Below are 21,688 nucleotides of genomic sequence, written 5' to 3'. Positions count from 1 at the left end.
TCCCAGATCCCTTCTTCACTTAAATGATTTTAGCAAAAGTTCTCATAATAACATCACACTTGTACTTTACTGTTTTTTCCCGAGTCTTTGAAAAAGCAAGTTCCATTGAGAACGTAAAATCGAGCTTGTAATGACAGCATTTGGGAGGTGGAGGCAAAAGAATGAGTTCAAAGAGCCAAAGCATAGCAAAACTGATACCAGCCAGAGCTACACAAGACTCTTCTACCAAAAACAAAACAAAACAAAACAAAACAAAAACAAACAAACAAACAAACAAACAAAACAAGGTCTGGAGAGATTGGTCAGTGGTTAAAGTACCCAATTTGATTCCTAGCACCCATGTCAGAACCTACATAGAGGCCCACAACCATCTGTAACTCCAGTCTCAGGGGATCTGATGCCTGTTTTGGCCTCTGCAGGCACAAGGCATATATATATACACATTGTACACAGAGTACATACAGCCAAAACATCCACGCACATAATAAAAACAAAAACCACAACAGGGCTGGAGAGATGGCTCGGCAATTAAGAGCATGTATTGCTTTTCCACAGAATACAAGTTCGGGTCCCAGCACCCAGGCTGGGCAGCTCACAAACAGCCTGTAACTCCAGCTCCAAGGAATTCCTCTTCTGGATTCCACGGGTACCACATACACAAACACATGAATAAAAAAACTAAGGGAACAAAACAAAGCCACCTATACTGGCATTCTTTTAACTTAAATAGTGATTTGAATTAATTTAAAATCTTTAAAAATAACTGCACTGCCTCAGCATGAAATCCCAATGAACATCACCTTTCAAGGTGATTCTGATGAGAACTGCCTTAGCTTGACCAAAACTCATGCCCCAAGGCAAAACAGCAGGATCATCAGGACCAAGAAAAGAGTGCTCACAGCTCTCATTTCTATTCAATATTGTAATAAAGAGGTCTTTGCCAGAGCAGTGAAGAGAAATAGAAGTTCAAGGTGAAAAACTAGATTACAGAAGAATCTACAGAAAAAAAAATTAGATAGATGGATGGATGGATGGATGGATAGATAGATAGACAGACAGACAGACAGATAGAGAACTAGAGAGATGGCTTATCAGTTACTAGCACTGGCTCCTCTCCTGATGACCCAGGTTCAATTCCTAGAACCCACATGGAATCACACAATTGCCTGTAAACCCAGTTCCAGGGGACCCACTACTCTCTTGTGGCCTCTGTGGGCATCAGGAATGCACACGGAACACATAAATACATGCAGGCTGCCTTAGTTAGGGTTTCAACTGCTGTAATGAAACACCAGAAAGAACCGAAAGCAATTTGCGGAGGGTTTATTTCAGCCTACGCTTCCAGATAACAGTTTGTTGCTGAGGGAAGTCAGGGAAGGAACTCAAGAAGGGCAGGAACTTAAGAGTCAGGAACTTGTGCAGAGGCTATGGAGGGGTACTGTTTACTGGTTTGTTCCTTATGGTCTGCTTAGGCTGCTTTCTTAGCAAGCCGAGGACCACTGGCCCAGGCTGGGCCACCCCACATCATCACTAATTAAGAAAGTGCTCTACAGGCTTGCCTGTACCCTGATCTTTCTGTTTTGTTTTTTGAGACAGGATTTCTCTATGTAGTCCTGGCTGTCCTGGAACTCACTCTGTAGACCAGGCTGGCCTCGAACTCACAGAGATCCACCAGCCCCTGCCTCCAAGTGCTGGGATTAAAGGTGTGTGTCACCATCACCGGGTCTCTATAGCTTGATCTAATGGAGGCATTTTCTCATTTGAGATTCCTCTATCTCACACAACTACAGCTTGGGTCAAGTTGACATAAAAATTAGTCAGCATGCAACCAAAACACTCATACACACAAAATAATAAAAAAATTAAAAATTAAAATTACAAAGAGTTCAGCTTTACAAGATCAATTAGCTTCACTTCCATACATCCACAAGGAACAATTAAAAAATTGTTATTTAAAAATATTATTCTCAGCAAGGCCTGGTGGCACAAGGCTGCCATTTCATCTGTATTGAAGTTTGAGTCAGAAGCATAGAAAAGCCAAAGCCTGAGTGGGCAAAATGGTTTGGTGGGCAAAGGCACTGACTCAGGTCATGAATTCAATCTCCAGGACCCACATGGTAGGGAGTAGTGGACTCCCACAAGTTGTCCTCTAACCTCTACATGCACGCCACCATACACATCCACAAACATACCCACACATCAATTAATTAATTAATTAATTTAAAAGATTTTTTTTAAAAATTAAAGAAAGTTCAAACCCTGCTTGGATGACAGCAAGTTGAATGCCAGCCTGATGACTTGATGAGACCCAGGCTCAAAACAAAATGAGATGAGTGGGCAGATATAGCTCAGTTGGTAGAATTTTCTCCTGAAATGTGTTCAAAAGCCTGTAATCCTAGCAACTCTGGAGATGGAGGCAGGTGGAGCAGAAGTTGAAGGCTATCCTCGGTACACACTGAGTTCAAGTCCACTCTGAATTACATGAGATCCTCTCTTCATCAATAACAACAAAAAAGTAGAAGGAGGTTTCCAAGATGAATGCCAGAGGCCTCAGGTTGCTGCTGAAGGGCAGCATTCCAGTTACAGAGAGAGCCCTGGGCTAGTGGATCTTTCAGGAGCCATGATCTGCTCCAGAAAGGATTTTCTTGTGTTAAAAATAGACTCTTGCCCAGTCACCATTTTGAATTACCAGAAAAAAGACAAACAAAACCAAACCAAAACAAACAAACAAAAAAAACCTTTTCAGTTCAACCGAGACAAGATGAACTTCTCCACCAAAAGAGACCTCCAAGCTCTGTTTGCTCCCCTAAAGTTGCAGATGGAATTCAAGGCAGTGCAGCAGGTTCAGCGTCTTCTATTTCTTCTGAGCTCACACCTATCACTGGATATTTTTAGGGGCAATGATGAGACCATTGGTTTTGAGGATGTTCTTAACAATCCATCCCAAAGTAAGCTGATGGGCGAGCCACACTTGGCGGGCTTGCTGAACTCCACGACTCTGTGCAGGGATGACAGGAGTGCTTCGTAGATACCTCTGCCGAAATATGATGCATGCAGCATTAAAGTTCTGACAAGATTGCCTGGTCATGTGGAAGTGTTTGGGGTCTTTAATTTTGGGTTGGGAATTGGTTGAAAGCCTAGAGGTGGTTTCTAAGCTCTTAGGTTACACCAAGGCCCAACTTCTAAAGAACGTGTTTTTTTGTAAATGTTACAGACGCCACAACTTTCTCTTCTTCCTATAAAATGAATTTTAAATACCCCTCTCAAAAATTGGAAAGCTGAGGCCACAGCATGTAACTCACTGGCCCAATGGCCATCTTGACTTCCCATGGCCACAGGTTCAATCCACAGTACCACAAAAAATAAATAAATAAATAAATAAATAAATAAATAAATAAATAAATAAATAGATTTAAAAAAATAAAAAGATACTGTTTAGCAACAAAAATTAATAGTTAACCTAGTAATGAAACTAGCCAGAGAGAAAGCATGACTTCTAGTGAGAAAATTATAAAATCTTACTGAAGGACATTAATGAAAACTATACTACATGGGAAAATGTTAAAATACTCGCTAAAAATAACCAAGTAAGGCTGGAGAGCTGGCTCAGTGGCTAGGCATTTGCTGTATAAGCATTAGGACAAGGTTCAGATCCAGGAATCCATGTAACAAGCCAGGCGTGGTCCCACAGATGCCTGTATCCACAGGAGACAGAGACAGGAGGATTGCTGGGGCTTGCTGGCCTTCCACCTAGCCAAAAGAACTCAAGCTCCAGGTTCAGGGAGAGACCTTACTTCAAAGAAACAAGGCAGGAATCAGTAGAGGAGGGTATCTGCCCTCTGTGTGTGACCTGTGCACATATACCACACTCCCACACACGTACAACATAAATCAATAAGAATAATTTTTTTAAAATGTAGCAAGCAACCAGATGTGATGGTGCATGCTGTAATCCTAGTACTTGGGAGGCAGAGCAGGTGGGTCAATAGTTCAAGGCCAGCTTTGTCTATACAGCAAGTTCAAAGCCATCCTGAGTTAGTAAGACCCTGTGTCCTCAAAACCAGAAACTCATGTAGTAGGCCTTGATGGTGCATGCCTGTAATCCCAGAACTCTGGAAGTGGAAGCAGGATATTGTTAAGACAGCCAGTTTAGTCTACGTATTCAGATATTATCTCAGAAAACCAAAAGGAAGCTTCTTGGCTTGGACCTGGCATAATGGCTCATGAAAAGAAGGGACATTCTGCCATCAGTGAGATGGTGACCCAAGAATATCCATGGAGTAGGCTTCCAGAAGTGTGCCCTCCTGGGCACTGAAGAAATCTAGTAATATTCCATGAAAGATACAGGGTTTCCAAATGGTACATTCATACCAGGCCCAGCAAAGCTGTCTGGGACAAAGAAATAAAGACTGTCTCATATATACCTGTGTGCATTCATACAGAAAACATCACAAAGATGAAAGTTCACCAGACAAGCTCTACACTGTGGTAACCTGCTACCGTGGTCAAAAATCCATATGCAGTCAATGTGTTTGAAAACTAACTCTGGGTGTCAAAGTTCTAAACCTGTGTGGGCAATCAAACTATCTATGGAAAATTGACGTGTGATAGGTACAACACTACAGATGGACTGTTCCATGGTAGGGTAGATGGATGTCTTGGCCAGGGATAGGCCACATCTCCACATCTGCAGATATTATACATGAAAAGACATACGAAAGTTCTTCTGGAGAAAAGCCATTGGAAGGGAGACCACAGGAGCAGAGTGCTGACAGACCTGTGGGCTTCTTTATCTCAAATATACAGGAGAGCATGCTGGATAAATCCTCACCTTAGAGACGGCAATTGATGCAGTTCTCCCAAAGGGCCCTCAGAAAAGCCATGAGGAAAAGGACAGCCTAGTAAGAGAAAAGTTTCTGATAGTTTTGGCTGGCCTCACCCCAACCAAACAGCTCACAAGTCACAGTGAACAGAGCCTGAAATGTCACACGTGTGTGTGGGACCATCTGTGCACGCGCACACACACATATACACACACACACACTCCAGGTGTCATCAGCACTGAATCTGGACTTTACCCACATCTGGCAGTCCTCAAGGAGTCAGAAAGGTCTGCCAAGACAGAAGATTTATACGAAACTCAGAGTCAGCCAGGCAGGTGGCTCAGCAGAGAATTGAGAGCTTCTGGCATGGGCTACAGAGCCCTGTAAACACTGACTAAATAACCATCAGCACCAAGATGGTACAGACACCACAATTATCTCACCAGGGGTTTAAAGCAGCCATCATAATGTGCTTCGCTGAACATGTCCAAGACAAATAGAAAGACTGCAGAGAAACAGAACATATGAAAAAAAGGCCAGGTATAGATTCTAGAAATGAATTAAAAGAAAAGAAAGCCTCTCACTAGATGAATCAATGAATTCCAAGACAGAAAAAGAAATCACCCCACAACAGAGTGAGAAATGTTGGCGGGGTCTCAGAGTCATAGGGAGCCTTAAGAAAATCTCTAACACTTGTCTCTTCCGAATCCCTGAAAGAGAAGGATGGAGTGAGCCTAAAAGAAGCATTTGAAAAAATAATGGCTGAAAACAGCCCAAACTTGATAAATGACATTTAGAGTTAAGAGGCTGAGGAAATCACAGAGGGGAGATGCCTAGAGAAATCCAGGCAAGAATCAGCATGTGCTGTCTGAAGACTTCTGCCTCAAAGGGTATCGTGGAGAAGGGGAAGTGGCAGATTTGAGGGTGAGAAAGGGTACTCAAGAGTCATATTCTGACAAAGATTCACAGTACGTAAATAGTATTGACATCCCAACAATATAAGAAGATTCTTTCTTTGGAAGAAAGAAAATATTCAGTATTTGCAAGATACTGAAACAGACAATAAGTCCATGAAGATACACTCAATATCACAAGTGTCCTTGTGTTTTCTTTTTTTTAATGTATTTAATTTTGTTTTATGTGTGAAGATGTCAGACCCCTTGGAATTGGCAGTACAGACAGTTGTGAGCTGCCATGTGGGTGCTGGGAATTGAACCCGGGTCTTTTTGCAGAGGAGACGGTGTTCTTAACCACTGAGCCATCTCTCCAGCCCCCCTTGTGGTTTTTTATTCATTTGTTTTGTTTGATTCATTTGTTTTGTCATAAGGGAAATTTAAATCAAATGACCTTATTACTAGGAAATATATATCTCTCATATATATATATATATATATATATATATATATATCATATATATATATATATATCATATATATATATATATGTATATATGAAAACAGAGGAGTTGGTAGAGTATTTACCTAGCATACACAAAATTAGGTTCATTCCAAAACAAGGCATGGTGGCACACATATGTAATCCCAGCACTCAGGGATGGTGATAGGTTCAGAAGTTTAAGGTCATCCAAAGCTATACAGTCAGGAAAAGGCTAGTCTTGGTTACTGGAAACTCTGTCTTTAAATGCAAGCAAACAGAAAACAAGACGAGGGAAGAGGGATTGGGTATGATGGCACACACCTGCAATACCAACACTTGAGAGGCTGAGGCAGAAAATTTTCATGAGTTTGAGGCTAGCCTGTCTCTAATACAAAACAAATGAATCAAAAACCACAAGGGCACTCAAAGGATAAGAGGAGAAAAGATAGAAGGAAAGGAAACAGATATTATCAACATACAATGTACTAATTTATGGAAATACCACAACAAACCCCGAGAAAGTGAACAATTAACACCTGCTGCTAATTATAATATGAACAACAGAAAAGAAAGAAACAAGTGTTGGCAAAGAAGTGGGGTCATCCATAGCTCACGCGTTGCTGGTGGGAATGTGAACTAAGGCAGCAGCTAGAGAAAGGAGCTTGGAGACTCCTCTGAGATTTAAACACACAATTACCATGTGACCCAGCAAGTCCCCTGCCAGGTCCCAGTGCCCTGCAGTCAAATGCTCAAACACTTGAGCAAGAAAGGTCATAGCAGCACAATTTGCAATGCCCCAACTGTCAAGGCACCTAAATGTCCCCTTAGCATAATAAATTGTGTAACAGAATATTCCAAGCAAGCAGGTGCAGAGGGAAACACATGTAGCAGTGGACGGATCTCAGAAATCCTGTGCAAAGTTTTAAAATGTCACACACTGAAAAGTTCAATTTATATGACATATCCAGAAGAGATAAAGCCACCAAAACAAAAGGCAGGTTGTAGCCACAGCATGGGCAGGAAGGAGCCCAGGGGCACAGGCTTCACTGTGTGTGGGGGGTATTTTAAATCAAGGTGCTGGTTGCACATTCTGAATGCATTCACTGCCTATGAACTATGAACTGTAAAGCATCTGATTTTGTGTTGTTTGAGTTTCATCATAATAAAACATTCCTGTTTTGGGGTTGATGTTGGGGAGATGTTCTTTGAGTGTCTTAGTTACTTTTCTATAGCATTTATTTGGGGCTTACTGTTCAAAGGTTTAACTCATGACCACTGTGGCAGGAAGTATGGCAGCAAGCAGGGATGGCACTGAAACAGTAGCTGAGATCCATATCTTGATCCAAAAGCACAAGGCAGAGAGAAAAGCTGGGAATGGCATGGGCTTTTGAAACCTCAAAGCCTGTCTCCAGTAACAGGCTTCACCCAACAAGGCCACACCTCTTGATCCTTTTCAAACAGTTTGGCCAAGTGGAAATCAAAGTACTCAAACATATGAACCTATGGGAGCCTCATTGAAACCACAACAGTGGGCAAAGCATGAGGGCCTAAGTCCAGATCCCTAGCACCTGTGTAAAAAGCCAGGTGCAGGGAGCAGAGGAAAAGCAGATCCCTGGAGCTCCCTAACAGCTGCTGTGGACAAATAGTGAGCCCTAGGTTTAGTAAGACCCTGTCTCAAAAAACAAAGGCCCAGGGGGCTAGAGAGATGGCTCAGAGGTTAAGAGCACTGACTGTTCTTCCAAAGATCCTGAGTTCAATTCCCAGCAACCACAAGGTGGCTCACAATCATCTGTAATAAGATCTGGTGCCCCCTTCTGGTATGTAGGCATACATGCAGACACACTATGAATAGTAAATAAATCTTAAAAAACAAAAACAAAAAAACCCACAAAAAACAAAGGCCCAGAACAACTGAGAAAAACAAAACAAAAAACAAAAACAACATCAACCTCTATCTCTGTCTCTCTCTCTCCCCACTTCCTTCCCCCAATACCATCTATAAAAAATGGGTAAAATTGCATGAGAAGCATATAGGCATTCTTTTTGGAAACTTTCAACAGATTTTCAGTAATCTCAAAACAAAAACATATTTTAAAGGCAAGAAAAGAATGAAAACATGAACCAAAACAAACACAGGGTATTGATACATTCATCATTAACAAATGACTGGTATCCACAATATCAAAGTCATACCTCTAAACGAATAAGGTAAACAATCTAATAAAAATGGGCAAAAGACATGAACAGGCATTTCATAACTTAAAAAATACAAATGGCCAATTAAGATGAGGAAAAAATGCCCAATCTTATCAGTAATTATTAAGAGAAATTCCAGTTACAATCATGAATAATATGTCCCACCACCACACTAAAAAAAACTAAATCTAGTGGGGGTGGGGGGAGGGTCATGTAGCAGGTCTTTAATTGCAGCAAGCACGAGGCAGAGGCAGGTGGATCTCTGTGAGTTCAAGGCCAGCCTGGTCTATAGAGCCAGTTCCAGGATAGCCAGAGCTACATAGAAAAACCCTGTCTCAAAAAACTAAAAATTAAATTAAATCTAACAATGCTAAATTTCGAAGATTTAGAATAGTTATTGGCTTGTTTTGAGATAAGGTCTCATTATGTAGCCCTGGCTTGTCCTTGAACAAGCTGCAGGGATGAGGCCACCATCCCTTCGTCCCAAGAACTAGGATTGAGGGCATGTGCCACCACACCCAGTTTATCCGAACTCAACTTTTTTACTCTCCATGTAGACAAATTCCGTCCACTTATTTGCATATGTTAGCTGTGTTCGCCTGTGTACAATAAGCCTTGCTGTGCAATGGGAACCATCCACTAATCAAAGGACTCAGTCATTGGAAATCCAGTAATCATTGCCATCCAGTAATGTCACAAGTCCTCCTGTAATGTCTTAAAACAGACACCAGGGGGAGCAATTTCATCACTAAGGCCATCTTTACTCCCCTTGGTCACTTAATAAAACTGGACGGAAATTGGAAACAGAAATTCTACTTCCAGTTTTTCTTCTAGCTTTCTATGTGTTCTTGGGCACATCATCTCCTTCCTGTACATTTCCTCATCTATAAGAAGAGCCAAGAAGCTTTTCAGGGAGGAAATTCCACGATCAATAATTATCTTCAATAAATCACATCCCGGCTCATGAGTTATGATGAATGGTGTCTAGTGCTCGTGAAACTGTCCTCGTGAATGCCCTACGGGAAGGATAGCAAGAAATCCCTTCAATAAAATGAAGATAGATGTATGTTCTCAGAAAGGAAAACACAGTAAAGTCAGCATGGCAATGGTCCCAGAAGGGAAGAAAAACACACTTTCTAAACCATGTGTTCCTAAGGAAGATACTCAATTTTAGGAACATGGATGAATTTACCCTTATTGGCATCTTCCAGTTTCTACAATCAGAGTTTGGCTTCCTTGTGTCTGCCTGCTGCCGTTTCATTTCAGGAACTGGTTTCTATTACATAGAAAGAAATCAACAGGTTAGCAGGGAGCTCACGACACACTGTAGGTCACACTAAATCTTTCCTGGGAGGCCAGTGTTTCTAAGGTAAGATGTTGATGTTAAATCCCATTCCTTGCCAAGACTGCAGCTAACTCCCATTAGCATATGTCAAAGGTAAGAGGGCTCAGTAAGTATTTATAGAATATGCAATTTACACTTCCCTTTAACCCAACTAGGGTATACAGCTCCTGTTGAGAATAAGGATGTTTTAAAGTTAATTAACAAACTATTATAGTTATGTTTAATATCAGGTCTTCTAGAACCTGTACATGCTACTTGATCCACACACTTAGTTGAAGCCATTTAATACACATTCTTTTGTCTCATTGGGTCTTCTGATAGCAGCATTTAAACCTGTGTGTGCTATTGAAGACCTACAAGGTAGCTTATAAAGCAAAATAGACATTACAACACAGAGAATAAAAATCCTATTAAAGTGTTAACACTTCAATGTTAGAATAACCTAAGAATTGGAAGATTTTTCTCCCATGTAGCCATGTACCCTGTACATTAAGAAAGTGAACAGAGGGGACATGGACACAGGGTGTGAGCAAAAGAATGGAACAGCAAGTCTGTAGGAGGACTCTGAGTGCCTGGAGTTGAGGGATTAGAGCAGGGGGACTGGGTATGGTATGTGTTCTGAAAGCCAAGAAAGGGACAGCGGGGGAGGGCCACAGGGAGTTGCTGACATGTGCAGAGGTCAAGAAGGCAGCAAGAGGTTATTCAGAGAAGGTAGCCACTGTGACTCAGAGACTATTCAGAAAAAAAAAAAATAGAAAATTGGGCAAAAATATAAATATATTGATGATAATGGAATCCACAGTTAGAAGCTAATGGAATTCAGGTTAGAGAAGTAAACCACCTAGGGGAATTGTTAGGAAGAACGGGCCAATGAAATGATGATTGCAGTTGGAGTACAATATTAATTTCAGACACACCTATATCAATAATCAGAGACAAATCTGTTTGAATATAAATGTATGCATTATATATAAAATAATACATTTGTGCATTATGGACAGTCAAGAAAGAGATACTTTCTCAATTTTGTCTTCTAAGCACCACCATGTAGGCCTATAATGTCTGAAGTAAAGGGACTTCCAGGACAGAGAAAGAGCAAAGTAAGGCTAAAAATGTCTTCTGAGCCAGAAACTAAGAAATGATATAGACTTGTCAAAAGCAGACCATATCCATCTTCCCAAGGCTGCCTCTGGCCGAATCCAGTATGATCTAAGTCTTAAAATGACACTAAGAAGGCTAAGGATGCAGCTCAGTGGAGAGTGCCTACTTAACATACTGGAGGATCAGTCCCTAGCAGGACTGAGTACACACACATTTAGTAAACTATCTGTCTCAGGTAGTTGCCATTGCTGTGATGAAACACCATGGCCAAAAGCAAGTTGGAAAGGGGTTTATTCTGCTTATACTTTGAGGTAACAGTCCATCACAGAGAAAAGTCAGGACAGGAACTCAAGCAGAGCAGGAACCTGGAGGCAAGAGCTGACACAGAGGCCATGCAAGGGTGCTGCTTACTGGCTTTCTCCCCATGGCTTGCTCAGCCTGCTTTTTTATAGAATCCAAGACCACCAGCCCAGGTGTGGCACCACTCACAATGGGCTGGATCTCTCCTCCACCAATCACTAAGAAAATGTTCCTACTGGCTTGCCTACAGCCTGATCTTATGGAGCTTCCCCAATATCAGATGACTTTAATTTGTGTCAAATTAACATAAAATTATCCAACAACACTATCCCTGAGATCTGTAAGCCATTCTCACAAATTATCAGGCCCAAGAAAGGGATCATAGAAATTCAAATAGCTGGTCCATCAGAAGCCATCAGAAGCCAAGGATTGGGATTGGCACCCATAATGAAGCAGTTTGAGAGACTGAGCTCTCAACTTGTGGCTTCTGATGTTAACTCTGGGTAGCTATCAAAATTGAATTGGATTGTCCATGTCTGCTAAAAAAATTGGAACATAGGTGTGTATCTCATACACACAGGAGCACAAGTTTGGAACACATTTGGTGTCAGTAATAGTCTACAATAAAAGTAGGGCATACTAACACAACAGAATGAAAGCATTGATCTCTAAAACTGGCCAAGGCATGAGTTATAAGGAGAGACTAAGGCATTGCTGTGCCAGGATAAAGGACACTGAAGAGACCAGACAACTAGATGTGACGGGTGTTTCTGGGATGGTGGTGACCAGAAAGCAAAAGGATGCTTTGAGACAGTAGTTGAAGTGTGGTAGAGTATGTGCACTGGAGTGGGAATGGCCCTGGGTGGCTTTCTGGAGTGTCATAGGGTCCTTCATTTGCAAGTCAATAGAGGGCATACCTGAGAGCTGGAGGCTTCTTGTCCACATTTTGCTCTCAAGAGAGTTCAGACACACAACTCTCCACACAGAAAAAATGATACATGGAAACAAATGACTGTGGTAAAATAAATAGAGTTCTCTATGCTACTATTGCCACTCTGTAGCTGAAAATTTACTGTAAAGTAACTTAATGTTTAAAATGTTCAAAGAAATAAAAAAAGATAAAGAGATAAGGTAAAGGAGGAGGAGTCATCAGGGAGTACAAAAGCCTTTCTGGTTGTTGTTTTATTTTTTGAGTCGAGAGTCTCATTATGTCCCTCAAGCTAACCTGGAACTTGGAGTGCTTCTGACACAATGTCTTGAATGCTAGGTTTACAGGTGTGCCACCATACCCTGCTTATACACACTGGACTTTTGAAAGTTCAGCCTGCTTAAGTTGCATGCAGAAAACAGTCTTTAATTATGTCTGAGTATTTTTTTTTATATAAATATGCCTCTAGGCCCTCTGATAAGTCACATTCTGCATCATTCTGAGCTCAGTACTGAAGATCTTATTTCCATTACCTTATTTTCTTTCCTAACTGTGTTATTATGTATTGCAGATAATTAGTGTGCTTTTTATAGAACAATCCTGCTAACAAAAACAACAGCCCTTATTTGTAGCTAAGTATCTTTTATTAGATGGCATAACTACTCTGCCCCACACCACATCCACAGTCTGATTTATATCCTTGAGCTCAACCTCCCCAACTCACTATAAGGCAGGAGCCATTATTAACCTACTTTCAGGTGGTGAGCTCAGACCCAGAAAGGCTGGGGCTTAGCCAGGTGAGGGGCAGAGCTGGGATTGAGCCCCGGCAGTCTATCTCTAGCGCCCATATTTTTGTTATGTCTTTTTGTATCTAGAGCACATCTTAAAGTGTTTTCATAGCTAGGCACCTTTTAATCCCAGCACTCAGGAGGCAGAGGCAAGTGGATCTCTGTGAGTTCAAAGCCTGTCTAATCTACGTAGCCAATTCCAGGCCAACCAGGAATTATTTAGTGAGATGCTGTCTCAAAACCAAAAAGGTTTCTTCAGGGTAGAAACTATGCCTCTCTCTTCACCCACATTCTTCCTCAAGCAGGTTTAAGACATCTTACACTCAGAAGCAACATTTAGCTGATAGTCTGAGCCTGGCTGGAAGCTTTGTCTGATGGTATTCTGAACTGTTGTCCACTGGCTGTGACCTAAGCACTGTCTTTCCAAGATGTAAAGTCTGTCTAAGAGATGAAGCATCTGGTGGGGGAATAGGAAATCAGAGAAAGAGACCATCTACCTCCTGGTGGGACTAAGGCTCCTTCCAAAAAGGCTAGCGGGGACCGGGAAGTCCCTCTTCATATGCCTGGAGTTGAACTGAACTCAGAGCAAAGATGAAGCTTCTATGTTCAACATTTCACAACCTAGAGAGAAAGCTTGTGGGCAAAGGGTTAGGGGAGGCTGACTGGAAAAGCACATTCCTAGGCATGGGGCAATGTGAAAAGCTCAGAGTGGAATATTTAGGAAAGGTGACAAATGAGAGGAAACTCCCCCTCCCCTACTGGGCTGGAGACCAGGAGCCACTGAGGCTCTGGCCACAAACAGCAGATATTCTCTGGGTACACACAAGGAAACCTCAGAGGCTCCATCTTACACACACACAAAGAGACAGAGACAGAGATGGAGACACCGAGACACAGAGAGATATGGAGACATAGAAAGACCCCCTACCAGCTTGCCAGCTGCTCTCTGGCTTTTGGCTACAGCATCCCTCTCAAGATGAGGTGCACACACATAAATACTTCAGTCCTTGGAACTAACCCCAAACCCAGATGACCATATGTCCTCTTGTGACCTAGACAGACCTGCCTTATTCTTTTGTTTTGTTTGTTTTGAGACAGGGTTTCTCTGTGTAGCCTTGGCTGTCCTAGACTCGCTTTGTAGAGCAGGCTGACTTCAAACTTATAGATATGCCTGCCTCTGCCTCCCTGAGGGCTGGGATCAAAGGCGTGCGCCACCACATCCAGCCAGTCCTGCTTTATTCTTGTTATCCCAGTCTCCCTAACTAGTAACCCCCATTCATTCTTCATAATGTTTGGAGTGATAAACCACACAGGTACCTTACTCAAATCCCACTTTATACAAGATGCCAGTGGAGGATCTTACCTCTCAACTGCAAATCTCTCTGAAGGAGGAGACAGGGAGTCTGAGTTTTATATATGTATGTGCAAACCTAGCTCTAGCTCTCAACACTAGGAATGAGCCATTTCCAGTCCCTGTCTGAGTTTTCCTGAGTTGGCAGTAAGTACTGCCAACTTACACAGGGATCAGGTTAGCTTGTCCTCTTTGCTAGGTACTGAGCTGCACCCTAGCCCAGATCTGGCTTTAAAAAAAAATAATAATTTATTTATTTTTATTTTATGTGCATTGGTGTTTTACCTGCATGTATGTCTGTGGGTGTCAGATCCTGGAGTTACAGACAGTTGTGAGCCACCATGTGAGTGCTAGGAATTGAACCTGGGTCCTCTGGAGGGACAGCCTGTGCTCTTAACTGCTGAGCCATCTTTCCAGCCCACTGATCTGTTTTTTTTTTTTGTTTGTTTTTTTTTTTTTTGAGTGGTCTTAATAACTACATCAGCAGACTATGTAGGTGGTTTAACAAAATCCACATTCACAATCTTAAGTAGGGTGTGGAAGCTGGCACAGTCCAAGCTTCAAGATAGCTTTACTTCACTAGGAACTCCCTAAAATGAAAGAAGAGTATCTGAATAAATGAGAACCCTCCCTTCCAAGGCACTGACAAGACTATTTGGTGCAGACCACTGCTCCAAATTCTGTATGTAACAAATGATAAACACCCTTTCTGCCACCTTTACATGGAAACCTAAATGCCTTATTTTCATTTACTTCCAGATTTAAAGTGGAACAGATGTCATGGGGCCCTTTGAAGAATCAAAATGGCTTATATAAAATCCTACACATTGAAAGATTCTGTACCATCCCAAACTTTCTATTTAATTCTATTGCCAGTTGAAAATATCAATGTGGCTTTGTCTCAGGTTTATGTAAAGCAAAGACTGCAGGCTGCTGCTTCCAGTCTTAAATGTTTTAAGTACGAAGGTTGCTTTTTCTACTGTAACCATCTTTGTAAGATCTAGACAAAAGGGTTTTTTGAGGAACTGGGCTTAGTGAATAGAAAGGATTCCTTTAGTGAGCCATTTAGAAGACTTTTTTAAAAAATCCTTTTAGAAAATGCTGTGCTTGCTCAGAATCACTTCATCAAATATGAGCTGGTTTTGAAAGGGAGGCTGCAATCACTGTGTTTACCTGGGGTTTCTTTTCATTTATTTAAATTCTTCAGGTAGTCTGAATACTAGATTCCAAATGCAACTAACCTATTTGTTGCTAAAACTGTGTGATAAGGCTTAGGGAGATATACTTTAGGTTCCTGTCAGGTGCAGGCTCCTGTGATAGTTCAGCTAATGACTGGGGTAAAGTGTCATTTCAAAGAGATTCACATGAGTGGCCTTTGAAGCATTTCTTAGAAAAATCACAGGATTTTAATGGGGGGTGGGGAGGAGCCAGGCATGAGAAGAATGAAAAGAACTCCAGGCACAAGGACCAGCTGGCAAGGAGGCTCAGGAGATGCTGTGGGAAATATACCAGGTACATCCACTGGGTGAAAAGGGATGAAAGCTTTAGAAAGTGCCCAAGCGCGAGCCCTGGTACTGACTAAGCCACCTCTCCTGAGAGATCTACTCTGGGACTGAGAAAAGTCAGGGGCAGAAACCAATTTGGAAGATTTTGCGGTTGGTCAAAATAAAACAATGACAATACAAGTAGAGGTGGGATAGCAGTGAGAAGAGAGGTTTCTGCTGGGTGGAGGCTGAGAATGGGACCCAGGCTTGCATCTGCTAGTCAAGTGTCCACTGCTGAGTTACATCCTCAGCCTCTACTTTTTTGGTTGGTTGGCTGCTCGTTTGAGAGAGGGTCTTGCTATTTAGCCTAGGCTGGTATGGAATTCACCATCCTGCCTCAGCCCCCGAGTACTGAGGTTAAAAAGGTACAAATCACCTGGCCCTACCCAGAAAAGATTTTTACAATACGTATTCTAATCTCTAGAGTTTGAAAACCTTTATGTTTTTCATAAAGACGTGGCTCTTCCACAAGAGGTCTGAGCTGGGACAGTGATGATAAGCAGAGGCCCCACCTGTGTTGCTGGATGGGGATGTTACTTGTTTGCTCTGATGTCTGTCCTGTGCATGTAGCAAGGTATAAATGTATCCCTCCAATGTACAAAATACTCATGACTGTGAGGAGGTCATTTGTTGAGTGGATGCAGGCAGTGAAGGGAAGGTTAGAGACTGAAGGAATACATTAACTTGACACAGGCCTGTGCCTGAGGAGGATCTTGGAGGAGTTATCACAGGAGGAGGTGACAGGGGAAGCCACATGAAAAAAGTAGAGGAGAGGGCTAGAGCTCAAGCAAGAGGACATTTAGAGAGCAAGGCAATAGTTAGAAAGAAAATCCTTGGAGTGGCAAAGCAGAGAAGAAAAATAAAAAGAGAGCGGTACCAGGGGAACAACTCAAAATTGTAAGGGACAAAGGTCAGAAAAAGAAGCCAGGAGAGACTTCCTGAGTACTGGTTCCTTCCTGCACTTGGTACTGATAGGGCAGGCTTGCCTTCCCTTGACAGCCCGTTGGATACAGCTATACCAGCTAACTGATTTCCCCAAAGCATGACAGAAACGAGCAGTGGGCAGGGATCCTAAACCAGCCAGGTGTCTCCTGAGGGAGCCCTGTCACATGCCTGGCCTCCAGGCACACCGAGGTGGGGGTGGTAGCCACACCTCAAAGTCTGGCTGGCAGAGGGAAGAGATTAGAGGCTTATTTTGTGTTCATAGTGGGCCTAGAACCAGGTTCAGTCTGTGAATGTTGAGGGGATGGTGGAGGGTAAGTGTGAAGCCGACAGGGCCTATGGTGACTCTCTCACTATGGAGCACAGGGGACATTGCTAGTCTGGGTCCTTGACTAGAACACAAAGATCATTTTAAAAGGGAAGGGGTTTTTTTTGTTTGTTTGTTTTTTGTTTGGTTGGTTTTTCTTCACTAAAAGATCAGGTTTGGTTGGGAGTTTGGGACTCTAACAGAATGTAGTGAGTTTTTCTTTACATATCTGAAAATGCTAATTTTTGTGTTTAACATTGGTGTAGTAAGATTCATGCATTAGAACTATACATACGTTTTTGCATTCCTTGACTTTGTCTTTTGAGAATTTGATATTTCCTTTCAAAATTATATTTACTGATGGATCTGGGGAAACAAGAAGAAAACAGGCCATGAGAACATACAAGGCAGCAGAAGAAATGAACAAGTGTTTTTTTTTTTTTTTTTGTTTTGGTTTTTTTTGTTTTTGTTGTTGTTGTTGTTGTTTTCCTCAGTCATAGGGTGCTTTCACTAGGGGAAGAAAATTCACAATGCCCTTTATAGAGAAAAGAGACTTTCCTTCTGGAGCTTTAGTGAGACACACATGCCTCCTGGGGGACTCCGCTGGCTGTTATGTTTGCATGCCTTTGACAGACATAAATTAGCAGGCTGCCCTCTGGGAGGCTGTTTTCAGTGTAGCAAGGGGTCCCTGCAAAAGAGCTGTGAGCCTTATGTGTCCCTGAATGCCAGGACAGGAAGGAATTTCTGCCTCCTATCTAAAAAGAGCACCAGAAGAAGGGACAGCCAGTGGCTTTCTGAGTGGCAGAAGGCAATCCAAAGTGACACTTGGGGATGCGAGGAGGGCTCTGCTGATGTGCATTTGGCCCAGTTACTCCTGGAGGCATTTTATTTTTCTTTTGATGTTTTACCTCCCAGCTGAGGCCGTTCTGCCTCAGCCTCCCTAGTAATAGTAGGTTTCCCTTGGTTTCTCTCTCTCTCTCTCTGACTCAGATATAGGTCAGATTAGGCCAGAATAAATGCAGATAAAGAAGGCATATTTTTTAGGTGCTGTTCCCATGCAGGTACATTAGTCCCAAAGACTTGGGCTGAGTAAGTCGCTCCAGGGCTAGTACGGGAACATGTTATAGACTGTAGGCAAAGGGTAATGATGAGTCAGCCATAAACTGGGTTTGTGCCCAAGGATGGTCAAGAGCTGAGCACTTAGGAGGCATCAGAGGAGGAGGTTTTAACAGCTGAAAAGAATGCAGAACTGGGCTCGGGTGAGCAGGGGTTCCAACCAAATACTTAGTGATGGATTACAGACATGTTCTACCCGTTAGGCTAATGTGGGCCTTTCAGGTGAGATATCTGAGATGTCTGAGAAAGGTTGGTGGCCAGGTGTGCAGCACTCACATGTATTTGCATGACTGGTGAGGCTGAGGCAGGAGGATCACTGCAAGTCCAAGACCACCCTGATCTATATAATGAATTCCAGACCTGCTTGGGCTACATAGGAAAAAAATAAAATAAAATAAAACCTATCTCCTATCTTCCCCCTCAAAAACAAAAGAGGCTAGACAATTAAAGTTAAGTCCCAAAACAGTGAGTCAACATGAGAAAAAAACTAATCGCTGGTTGTTTGTAAGGCCTGATGAACTTCCTGCCCTTGCTCGTCACCCTAGTCCCATCCCTCGCCCCAGTAGGTGTTTTTATGACCTGCTAGGTCCAGGCTGACTCTTCAAAGGATGATCCCACATAAACTGGGTTCAACCCTCTATTCCAATGTGCTAGAAGGCTTCGGATGACAACCTTGACGTTGAATACACAATTCAGGCCTCCCCTGAAAAACAGTTTTGTGATTGGAGTAGGGACTAGTAGTTGATAATCCAGGATTTCAGGCAAGTGTGAGGTGAAGCTGACACCGCTCTGACCTGGAAGTTGAGTTTTGCTAGATGAAGTTAAAACAATCAAGTTCAGCAACAGAAAGCAACTTTCTTCAGGACCAGCAGAAACACACCTTTGCAAAGGCTTGTGTCCCTAGAAGTGCAGGAGCAGGGGGAAGGAAGTCTTCGGTTGGAACTGGCTTGAGCTGACCAAAGACTGGCTCTGTGGCTTTGGCCTCGTGGGTAGCCCTGAACAGTTTCTAGGAATGGACTAGCTCCCTGAGCTTCTTCCCAGGGGAGGGAACGGAGAAGACCTAGGTCTGAGGCAGCCACTTGTCCGGGTTACTTGTATACTGGTCAGTGGGGTCTATCCCTAAATCCTGCTATCATTTCCAAATGAGCTGGCTGTGCCCATTGGGGAAATCTCTGTGTCCATTCAGTATCAAGATTTTTTTTTCCTAGAGAGCACTTGGACTGTTTAATTAAACTGTTAATAAGTATGGGAAATTGTCCTTTATATAGCTCACTCATGGTCCAAAATACAATATGTTCATCAAGTATAGGCTATGATGCTCTTAAGAAGCAGTCCTGAGTTCCAGTCTCACTTATGGCACTGTTCATGTGAATACGTGTGTGTGTGTGTGTGTGTGTGTGTGTGTGTGTGTGTGTGTGTGTATGAGCGCACATGCGTACCAGGTGGTCCTTGTCACACTAGGCATGTGCCCTGCATCTAGCTACACCTTTAGCCCTACCAGTTCTGCCCCTTTTACCCTCAAAATTATATTGAACTCCTGCTCTGTGGTGCTGGACAGCGAGTGATGGTGTTCTGGCTCTTCATGGCACATTCCCAATGTCTGCTCATCCCATAGGGCCTCCCCAGTGATGTGAGTTGGACTGGTCATTCTAGCTCTCTACTTTAACTAAGTGTTGTGAGGATTAAAGGCCTTGGTGTACAACCTGTCCAGAAGACATGGGTGACTCGCACTAGGTCTGTCTCCCTGCCTCACAGGGGCTTCCTAGGAAATGTTTATGGGATGGAATGTGGGGCTTCTCCAACGCCATCCTCAAACAGCCCTGGGGACAGAGATAACTATGGGTGTAGGATTTATGCTGTTTTATACAGTAGTGTGCTTGCTGGGGCCAAGGCCACTGGAAGCAAAGCCAAGGTATCCCAGGGACAGCAGCTTTTTGCCAACTCACATACAAACTGACAGCAGCAGTTTGTGTGTGAGAAATTCAGGGAAATGCAAGCGGATTCATTCTTATTTCTGTGTGTGAAATCACCTAATCCAAAGAAAATTATAGTGAGATGTATTAGTTTAAGGCAAAGCAGGGGCTGGAGACCTCACAGGAGGCTGGAACCTTGACTATAGGCGCTAAGTTTGAGGAATCCACACACACCATCTGACTCTAGTGTGGTAAAGGATGTGTACATTGGCCAGCCTTTCTCCCAGCATCTTACCCAGCTGGGTCTTTGGTGTGAATAGAGTCATTGCTGTTCAGATTATATTGCAGCCCAAGGGCTTATTTTGTAGGCTCTGTGAGCAAAAAAAGGCCACATGGCTATTTCACAGATCAGCATGCACACCATTTACAGTGTGTGAGTCATGCTGGACAGAGTATTAATAAATGTGGAGCTGCCATCTGGCAGCACAACAGACAACGGTACCTTCATAGTCATTGCTGTCCTCAGATCCAAGAAGCTTTCTTGGTCTCCTCTTGACAGGTGGTTCACAGGGAGGTGAGACCAACAATTGCACTAACTTTTTTTCATACATTTTTCTGGTGGAAGCTGAGAAACAACATGGAGAATTAAACTGTGCTATGTTGTATACACAGGGTTCAATCCAGACCTCTCTTCTAGGACCTTACATTATTGGCTAATTATGGCTTTTAACCATGAGACAGCCCCCACAGCCACCATTATACAAACAGGTAATGTCTACAGATTATCAGTAACCAAGTACTGGGTATGTCTGAGAGCAAATGGGACAAAGTTGTGTGTGAGGAAAAGAGATAATGAAAATATAGAGCACATACAAAAACCCACAAGGGCTAATATAATAAATAATTGGATTTTTAGCATTGGAAAAAAATATAGAAACCGCCAATCTCCTCCCTGGGACCTGTATTTCCCAGTGTGTGAGGACATGGTACTGTCTGTTACATCTTCCCTCCCTCCATATGCTTCTGTTTTCTTTTTTATATTTTCAGTGGCTTTTACTGCATATGTTTCTTCTACTTTTCTTCTTTAAGCTTTGGAAGTAGTTTATAAGCAACAAATGAGGCCCGCCCCACCTCCCAATATTAACTGTAGGCATACGTAGTATTGGGCCAGGTGTAAATCCAAGTTTTGTAAGTTGCTTGTGCAGTTCATAGTCACTCAGACACTGTACATCCACCATAGTGATAGAAACTTGGCCTCTTTTCTGACAGTGGACTCCTTGAAGCAAGAAGACATTAAATTCATTAGGACAATGTTACAAATAAATACTACAACTAGACTCGCAAGTGCACCCCCTCTGTCCCTCAGGCACTAAGGCACACATTGCCACTTCTGCTCTCTGCCAGAGAGTCCTGCTGGGACTCTCTGGTGGCATTGGTGCAAACCTTGGGAAGCTTCCACTCTTGCCAAACGTCTTAAGGATCAGTGATTTCTAACTTTTCTATTCAAGAAAACTTACCTGGGTAAAATTTGCAAAACATTTCCATGACTGCCCTGGAAGACAAACCGTTAATTAAATATGAAAGAGATGAGAAAGATTTGTTTTCAGTGAGCTAGAAAAGTTATTTATCGATATCCCTTTCATGAGGCTGCTGGAGT

At 42.6% G+C, this 21,688-nt stretch overlaps 2 protein-coding genes across 3 annotated transcripts in view; one reads left to right on the top strand and one right to left on the bottom strand.

The window, feature by feature from the left end:
• Lemd1 (LEM domain containing 1) overlaps positions 1-21,688 on the bottom strand; it is a 41,835-nt gene that overhangs the window by 10,600 nt on the left and 9,547 nt on the right. For both annotated transcript variants that reach the window (XM_055598149.1, XM_055598150.1), the window contains 4 exons: positions 21,188-21,307; positions 20,534-20,656; positions 17,298-17,368; positions 9,589-9,672 (listed from right to left, as the gene is read on the bottom strand). In XM_055598149.1, coding sequence (XP_055454124.1) covers positions 9,589-9,672; positions 17,298-17,368; positions 20,534-20,656; positions 21,188-21,307 — 398 coding nt within the window. The remainder of the gene's footprint in view (positions 1-9,588; positions 9,673-17,297; positions 17,369-20,533; positions 20,657-21,187; positions 21,308-21,688) is intronic.
• Pomp (proteasome maturation protein) lies at positions 2,535-3,028 on the top strand. The gene is given in 3 exon segments (XM_055598076.1): positions 2,535-2,597; positions 2,599-2,699; positions 2,740-3,028. Coding segments are annotated over 3 exon segments (453 nt in total).

Source organism: Psammomys obesus, unplaced genomic scaffold (assembly GCF_907164565.1).
Source record: "Psammomys obesus unplaced genomic scaffold, mPsaObe1.curated_primary_1811, whole genome shotgun sequence".
Lineage (NCBI taxonomy): Eukaryota > Metazoa > Chordata > Mammalia > Rodentia > Muridae > Psammomys > Psammomys obesus.
This window is presented reverse-complemented; position numbering and strand designations above follow the sequence as displayed.